General features: G+C 38.2%; 1 protein-coding gene across 2 annotated transcripts in view; it reads right to left on the reverse strand.

Annotated features, from left to right (window-relative positions):
• The window catches only part of LOC128934538 (cohesin subunit SA-2-like), a 56,662-nt gene extending 47,675 nt beyond the window's left edge, over positions 1-8,987 (reverse strand). The window contains exons 1-6 of one of the 2 annotated variants that reach the window (XM_054272170.1): positions 8,825-8,987; positions 5,002-5,208; positions 4,374-4,458; positions 3,618-3,764; positions 2,059-2,155; positions 966-1,042 (exon numbers count right to left, since the gene is read on the reverse strand). In XM_054272170.1, coding sequence (XP_054128145.1) covers positions 966-1,042; positions 2,059-2,155; positions 3,618-3,764; positions 4,374-4,458; positions 5,002-5,027 — 432 coding nt within the window. In that variant the 5' untranslated portion in view covers positions 5,028-5,208; positions 8,825-8,987. The remainder of the gene's footprint in view (positions 1-965; positions 1,043-2,058; positions 2,156-3,617; positions 3,765-4,373; positions 4,459-5,001; positions 5,209-8,824) is intronic. The other variant, XM_054272169.1, reaches the window with a different exon arrangement.
• Between the last annotated feature and the right edge of the window lie 111 nt (positions 8,988-9,098).

Here is a 9,098-nt window from a genome sequence, read left to right on the forward strand (position 1 = left end):
ACTACAGAGCTGCAATATTTCCAGGCTGATGGTAAAAGTAATCACATCTCTGTATCTGCCAGAGTGCCTGCACTATCATGACTGTTATTCAAAGCTAATTTAGTTGGCAAAGAAGTGCCAGACTACTAATTCATATGGCTAGACACATAGAGGTTCATTTCTGTCAAAAAATTAGCCCAAGTGCTACTACACTTCTAAAATGAAGAAAAACATGTTGGCAAATTCATTCTCTGTGGGAATTTCTACAGCAGCTGGTCTTTGAGAGATGCTCAATTAAAACAAGGCTGATGGCTGCTGCTTGACAAATCAATTCAGAAGTGACAAATATAAGGGAAAAAAGCATGGAAGCAACTGTGAAAGCACTGCAGAAAATTTAATGTTGCCACAATTAGCCAAGGAGCAGTCAAGCAGTGAAACAGCATTGTAAAGCTATGTGCCTTTCTTAACAATCCCCACGAAATTAAATACTCACTACTGTTTTCACAATTATCTAAAAATCTGAAACACATTTTTTTTCTTTCATATGATGTAATACAGTTATTAAAAATCATAATTGTCGGTAAAGCAGAAAGAACATTTTCAAATAAAGTATCAGCTAAAAATATCTGAATTAATTAATCAGTAATCCATATTACTATTTTTTAAAGGACCTATCAACCAAATACCAAAGGAGCCATTTACCTGCTGCAGTGATGCGTTATATCTACCTCTACAAAGTCATTGCAGTCAGACAGCCCTAGTAAAACTCTCAAAATAAAACTTAACTTAAAAAAAAATCTGCTGCCGCTGCTAAAATAGGTCCTTATGACAACAAATTTCTCTTGCAAAAAATTATATTTATTTTACTAAATTAATGCAGTGGTACAGAGCTCCTGATAAGCAACAGGAATTCCATCCAGGTTGGCTATTAAGGTAGAGACTATTGTTTATATAAAAAAGACATGCAAAATTAAAGTAGCACCTACCTTATCAAAGGTCTCTGTCATTTTTTGCATGACATCTTTCTTGTACAAACTTTGAAACATCTCTGCTGTTACCATGCCTAAAAAAAAGTAGTGTTTTAAAAAGAATTACTCACAACTCTATAACATTAATCAAGTCCAAACCACAGTAAGAACTTTATTAAATTTAGAAACACTAAAGACAGGGGAATTCACTTTTATGTATGTACACTGGTACAGGCAACATACACAGAAAAAGATACGTAAATTAATTTATAGGAAAAAGTATTGATGAACCAAAACTGAAATTCCCATTAGAGAAGTCTGCTCTGTGCTGTCTGGAAAGGCTGTTTTCTCTGTTCATTTATTTATTTCAAGGATTGACTAAAATTTTACCCACAGGTCAAAACTAGTCAAAAACCCCAAAGTATTTCTCATAAGAGAAGGCATATTAGTCAAAGACCTAGAGGGGGAAAAAGAAAGAGATATGTAAAAAGTACATTTCTAGCTGCTTAAATACACTCAGAAGTTTCAAACTAATAGGACAGTCTTCTTAAATCTCTTACTTGCCATCCTGAAGCATTTCACTAGCAGACTGTCCCCAGAAGGCAGTGCTTCGATGTTTGTTATGAAACAGACAGCTTCACAACTCTCTAGCAAAAGCAACTGCAATGAGGCAAGAGATTGCTTTTCTAGCCACCAAAGCAGGGAGCTGAATCTGCTAGCTGCTTATTTTCAAACAAGGACACTAGCAAAACAAAAGATACCAAGAAATACAAAACAAATGCCAACTGAAACACTGGATTTTAATTAGAACACTCATCAAAAGCACTGTCCCTGTGTGAGGATTCTCCAAAGCAATGTGACATGCCACTTCAGAAACCTGACCCTGCAAACCTTGTTCAAATACAACTCTCAGAGCTGGAATACTGCTAGCACAAAGAATTTAACCAGCAGCATTCTTTTCTATTTTGCCTGCCCATCTGGAGTTCGTCTTAACGAACAGTACAGATCACAAGTTCATGATTTACTGCAGAGAAAAACTCCATTTCAAAAAGCACACTTCAGACTCCTCTCACACACAGACAGTGGAAGGGCTGTAAAGAAGGTAAATTACCTTGACAGCCTGAGCACTGAATGAAGAAGTTGATGAGATCCAGAAGTGCCACATTCCTGTCTTGTTTATAAGCTTCAACCCAGTCAACTACTACAGACTAGAACAGATTAAAGAAGCTCATTAGTCAGGAGATGAAGACAGTTTGCCACACTCCACTGAAGATACCCACAATAAAGATAAAAACTAACACTGCTCCACCTCCATTAAATTACAAAACCAAGAATAAACTCCAAGCAATTCTCTTCCGTTTCTAGTAGTTCTAAAAGACTCTTTCAAGTCTTAAACTGCTTTAGACAATGTTGTTTTTCACAGATTCTTTGCTTCCTGTTAACAGGGAAAATTACCACAGTTTTAATAAATGTAATATAAAGAAAAATAAAAAAGTTGTCCTCCTGAGTTTTTGATTGCACTGAGGTAACAATTTAATTTAAAAACAAATAAATAAACACAAACAACAAAAAATCCAAACACGCATTTAGCCTCTGCACCATCTAATAACTACTATTAAATCCTACCAGCAATTTACCCTGGAGGTTCTCTTTTTCTCTAGGACTTGATTTGTGCAGTAGGTTTGAAACAGTTCACACACTAACATAAGGCAAAAAACTGCTCCAGATTTCATTTCTAGGGCAGTACAGCCTACAGCCTGTAAGTGACATGGGTCTCCTGGGACAAGCTTTCCAGGCTTCAACCCACCAGTAGTTCCACACAGGTCTAATAAATTCCAGCAGCAACGGAACCCAAGCCCTGCTGCCTTTCCAAGACCTTCCCATGATGGTTGGCATAGCTTGGCATAGCCAAGCTCTTCAGGAAGCTTTACAGAAGTTACCCCAGCTGTAGCACAAATGTTTCACATCCAAAATATAAATGCACTTTTCATGCATGTGCTCACACACACACACACACACACACACACACTCTTTGCTTACAAACACTACTCACCAGAGACATATCTATAACTGTACATAAAAATATGTGGGGCTCCAGATTTTCAAACACATATACAAAGATAATAAATGTGCTCAAAGAATATGGGGAGGTAGGCTTCCTCACATTGAAGAAAATTGCTAACTATAGAGATGAACAGGGAACCTGCCTACTATACTAGCTGCTGGCAAACTGCATTGGAATGAAGGCAAAGGATTAATAGTACAAGGCAAGCACAGGGGAGGAAAAAAGAAATATGAAAAAAAGGAAAAAAAAAGGAAAAAAAGATAATCTGATTTTTCAGAATTCTGGACAACAAAATTTGCTATTGATGAATCTCTTCCACATTTTTTTAAATAATTATCTCTTTGTATATTAAGGCATTGTAGACTGGTTTAGGTACAATTTCCTTCCTCTTTTTAAACATCTGACAGCTACCTCTTCACTAATTTATTGAAGCTGCAAGATATTCTTTCCAAGAGCCACCACACTCACAGCAGTTTTCCAATCAAACGTGTTTCTTCCCCAGCTAAGCCAAAATTTATATGTTCCACATTACAAATAATGGAAAAGACCACTGTTTATTAATCTTTCCTCCACCAAATGCTTTCAGAACTCAGTGCTGGGAATACCTGCATGGCCTGCTTCCCCATGCTAACCACTTCAAACAAGGTAACTGCCTCAACCACTTCTCCATTCTGCAGCTGGCTCACTCTTCTGCCAGCGGGAGAATTCCTCCTGATGTTCTCACACTGCTCTCGGACCTTCCGCTTCTCTCTCTGAAACGAGTCAAACACAGTGTGTGAGAAAACACAACACAACAGGCATTCACAGACACCAGTTTATTTCACTCTTACTGTAAACACTTCCCCAGGCTGCTCAGTTTTATGCCCCACAGACCCCAACAATTTCTTACCAAATATGACCATACTAAAAGGAAATGAAAGTAAGGATTTACCAGTTTGAATTTTACTCATTTTAACAATGAGTGATAAACATAGGAAGATGTAACAGGAAAGAAGTTTTTGTACAGTTGCACACTACGCAGAAGGCAGTTTTCAGTGGCAGCTGTCATTTCTGAATAACAGAAAGCAAGCACAGAAGCTCTTCTACATCTTTTCCCTCACAGGTTAAACTGACTACCTGCCAATTAACATCGGCTGCACACAAAGGAAGAGCCATGCTGAAATGAACTGACCACTCAAAAGCCAGCATTGAGGCTTTGCTGCCAATGGAATTTTAGGGTCAAGCTGTATCCAGTGACCAGCTTTTAGATGCATTGTGATTGCTGCATGCAGTACTCAATTTTGTAACAACTGAATGAGACACAAAATAAGCTCCACCAGTTAAAAGAATTTGAACTTTTAAAAGTTTTAGAATTAACTTACTGGTGTTTTCAGGTTGCCATTTCTCACACAGGTACCATTCTGAGCAGGAGACTCGGGCACAGTCTCATCATGGACAGCATTCTCTCTAAGGTGCAATAAACATATTGAAGGAGTTAGCAGAAGCACTCAGAACGACACACTTCAGGACAGAGCCAGAAGAAAAGCAAATACATGCATTTTAGGATTTTTAATTTGTTGTTTGGTACTGGTGACATTTTTTCACTAAAACCAAACTAACTTTAAAAGCACAACAGAAATTTGGGGCCTTTTTCAGACTACTGGCTTTCCTGTAAGATATGCAGATAATTAGAAAATCAGCAAAGCTATCAAAGGTATCAAGGAAGTATAAAGTAAGTAAATGAAACAGAAAGCTGATGTTACTTAATGCAGCCTTTGTTGACTTAAGAGCTTTGCACCATGAACCAGTAACATAAGTAGGCATTCACTCTGTGGGTGCCCTAACCTAAACAAAGCAGCTACATCTGATGTGTTGACATTTTAAAATGAGAAGAAGAAAACTGGTTTACTTTGTTTATTAAACATGCTAAAGAAAAAAGACACATAAAAAACTTCATTTTCAAGTCATTGCTAATATCATGGAGGAACAATTGTATAAAGAAAGATGCACCTTCTGGGAGATCTGAAGCCATACATTTATCTGCAATGAAACCATGCCATTTTTCATCATTCCCAATGCTAACAATGTGCTTTGCCAAAGGCCATGTTTGAGTAGACGAGCTGGATCCCACTTGTGCAGCAGGTCCAGTACTGGAAGCTGGCTGCAATGGCCTCCTTTAAACTACAGTGGCCAGGACATGAAGCCAGTTGACTTGTACTACAGGAAGGCACAGAAAGAAAGTAAATATGAGAGTGTACAATTACTTCTGTTTTCATGATACTACTGCAACAAGAGAATGTACTAACACAAATGACCACTTTACAAACAAAAAAACCCAGTGTGTTACACTATCAGATACAGTCAACTCTCCAGTATCCAGTGTGGGCAAATACAGATGGAGAATTAACTGTTCTATGGATGCAGAGCCAGCTCAAGGCCACCTAGGTTTATCAATGCCAGATAAGCATTTTTATCATTCTTCTTCCCACAATTGTTTTGCAAACAAGTTCTGAGACCGAATAGTATCAACTGCAGGACCAAGGTCCCAAGATTATTTTGTTGGTAAGAGCAGACAAGTTTTATTTAAACATGTCTCTGTTTACTTTTTTGATCTACTGAGACACTTCAAGAATTGATGTAGAATGAGACTTCCAAAGATTCCTATAAAAATTCTATAGAAAAATAAAATTGCACCAAAATATATAAAATTTCTAAATACAATTATGCATATGCTTACCTTCTCTACAGAGAAATGAAAGTTAAATTCCATTTATTATTTGCTACAGAAAAGTTCAAAACATGCCAAAGTGTTTGATAGATGGAAGGAAAGAAAATAATTCAGGATGAACCAATCCTTATACCAACTGTGTGGACTTCTGCATGCGAAGAGTGGGATAAACTATAGCTCCCAGCTCAGTCAGTATTCTATAAGAAATCATTCACAAAATTTTTCAATTGTCTTCTTTGATTTAAAATTGCAAGCCACAGAGATTAAGTAGCCCAAGTACTACCAGAGACTTCCCAGATGAAAAGAACAAACAGCAAGGGACAGCAATATGCATTGCTTCTCTGATGCCAGTTTGCTCTTCTCAGATCCTTCCACAGACCACAAAACCAAAAAGAATCCAAACATGTTTGGCAAGGATCTGTTTCTCCTATGTGATTAAATCCTTCCACTCTTGATTTCAAAGCAGAATGCATCACTGTGGGGCTGGACTAACAGGTTTTTACTTGTACTGTTTCACACGAGCTGCAACTCAGGGGCCAGCCAGCACTGCAGTAACATGGATTTCTGCATTGTACCTCAACATAACACTCAACACACCTTCAAAACCTTTTCTGCAGTGTTTACAAGTACTATTTAGCAGCTTACTCCATCCCAGAAAGAAAATAAATGCGCTGCATTTGATTATAGCAACTATATTTGAGTCCAAGTTGGTTTAAAACATTTAAATAATTCAAAAATCAGAACTGCCACAGGACAGTTCCGTCAAGGACTTGTCTGATCACGTACTGCTTTTAGTATCTCTGTGTAGAACATACTTTGAAGGTTTAATTCACACCTCTCCTTCCCAAGAACATTCTGAAGGACAGCTCTCTAGACAGTATCTATTGGCCTTGTGCTACTTGTTTCATTTCTTATGCCAGACAAAATGTACTTATAGCAAAAGAGGCCAAACAAAGTAAGGAAAAGGCATATGGAGCAGCATGTTACCAAAGCTCAGCAAAACCTCCACGAGTGGGAAGACCACAGACCTACAGTTCCCTCACTGTAGGAGGGAGCTGTAGGTCTGGGCCAAATAAAACATAGCTGGGGTGAAACCTTTTACAGTAACTGTTACACATGCAACTAAACATCTATCTTAAGCACTCAAGAAATATAACTAAGCACTAAATACTAGTATTAAAAAGCCATTTAGTTTCTGAACTGTTTTGGTTATCAGTGCATTGCAGCACATAGCTATGCCTCAGGAAGCCCTGGCAACAACAGACAACTTACATAAATGTAGAGGTTGCTTTTTAATCCAGGTACTACTAATTTTCATGTTTCTCTTTTCTTTCTCTCTCTTCTTTTTTTCTTTTTTTTTTTTTTTGGTAGACTTTAATACTGATGTTTCCAGTTAGGCTATTCGTAAGGCAGGTACAAACATTTGCAGAAACTAGACCAGCACCTAGAAACTGAACCCCATGAAACCAGTGAGCAATTAAATGGGATATTTAAATGGAACTTTCATTTGCACAACTACACCTCTGTTGAAGAAACTGTTAAAAGAATTAAGACATCTTCTTATTCTCTTAAGCAAAACATAGGTATTATTGTATCTAGCTGGGGGAAGACACGGGGGTCACTTCTGCAGTGATCCTTATGTATATCTCCATTTAACATCTCAACTATAGGAGTGCAATGGTGGGTTTGACAAATTTTGAACTAGCTGTTGGTTTTTTTTCCTCTCTTTGTTATTCTGCACTATGTTGAGCACTTTGCATGCACACATTCACTGCTTCATGCACTGGAAGAAACAGCTCTCAGCCATTTATTTGCTTCCATCAGCAACCATTAAGAAAGCATAAGCAGAAAGCCATTTCTGTTTCCACCTTTACACTCTGTTATGTATGGCTCAGAGACTCATTTTTACCTTGTGTTCCTGCCACAATGTTGTCCTTTCACTAGCACTTGAAGTATTACTTATCAAACACTTTAAGCATGAAGGAAGCCAAGTCCCACATCTAATCCTCAGACACAATATTACTGTGATAACGTCTGAATTCAGTTTTCTTATCTTATAAACATTTAGAGTAGATCTGGTGACTCACACTTGAAAAGAAAACAACCTCTTTACCAAAGAGGCAATATATTCCTTTTGTTGTGTAAAAGGAACAATTAATCTGTGCCACTGAAAGAATCCTACCTGTAAATTTTTTTAATTATAAATTTCAAAACAACTGCTTCATCTATTAGAACCAATATAAGAAGCTGCAATAAGCAACTGCCATGTACCTGCCTAACACCTCTGAAGGTAAAAGGCCGGTTTCAGATGAAGCATACTGGAATGGACATATGGGAAGCTATATCTATCATCATGGGCTACAACTCTCAGCCTCCATTAGAGCATAATGAAGCAAAGCACACGGAGCAAACAGGCCCAGAACATGGCAGGATCAGAAAAGAGCAGGCTGCAATGAGTTCAAAGCACACAACAGTGGACATCTAAGAAGTTTCACTCTTTGAAACCAAACAAAAAAATACCCAAATGTTGTAACTTTACCTTTTATTTATTTATATTTATTCTAGTGGAACTTCTAGTTGCCATTGTGTAAACAATTATATGAATACTTTATCTCACCTCAACAAACGACTTAGAAATACATTATAAAAGGAAGAAGACATGATGGCTCCCTGATAAAAACAATACAAAATATACAGAAGCAATGCCCCCATCAACGCCTACAGGAAGCTTGCAGATTACTTAGCACTCTTCCAGCATCCCCAAATTCTCTGATGAAGGGAACAAGTGCACTGACAATGAATCTGCTCCCTTTTTTTTTTTTTTTTGTAAGGTAGGGTACACATAGGCACTGTAGTAAATAAGGCACAGAAAAGCTTGCAAAGGCAAGCTCCCTGTCATAAACAGCATAAAACACTACACTAAGGAAATGCTAAATAGTAGACGAAAGGAAATAAAATGAAGATATTAGTAACAAAGCACAATGCAGAGCAAACCCTTTTTTCCCCTTTCCCCTAAGCTGACTGCCGCGGTATTTGCACACAAACCCGAGTGACAGCACCCGAATTTACCCACACATTTTACAGACAACCTGTGCCAGGTCTTACTTTTGGCTGGGAAGGGTACTGGCTGCGTTGGGCTCCGCTATCATTTCCGCTACATTATTTCAGCAGCACAAACAAGCTGTCACGACCTCCTGAGGAAACTTCACCGAAATCGACAGTGTTAAAAACTTAACAACCCTTCGGCTTCTGCGGGCGGAACAGCGGCCGAAAAACTGTCAAGAAAGGCACACAAAGAGACTTAATTCCATGCAAACCAGGCCAGAAACAGCCCCCGCTCCATCCCCCGCCCGGCTGCAGAGAAGGATGAAACAGAAAG

Source organism: Melozone crissalis, unplaced genomic scaffold (assembly GCF_028551555.1).
Source record: "Melozone crissalis strain CALT ecotype California unplaced genomic scaffold, PUWL_Pcris_2 ptg000013l_1, whole genome shotgun sequence".
NCBI classification, from domain to species: Eukaryota; Metazoa; Chordata; class Aves; order Passeriformes; family Passerellidae; genus Melozone; species Melozone crissalis.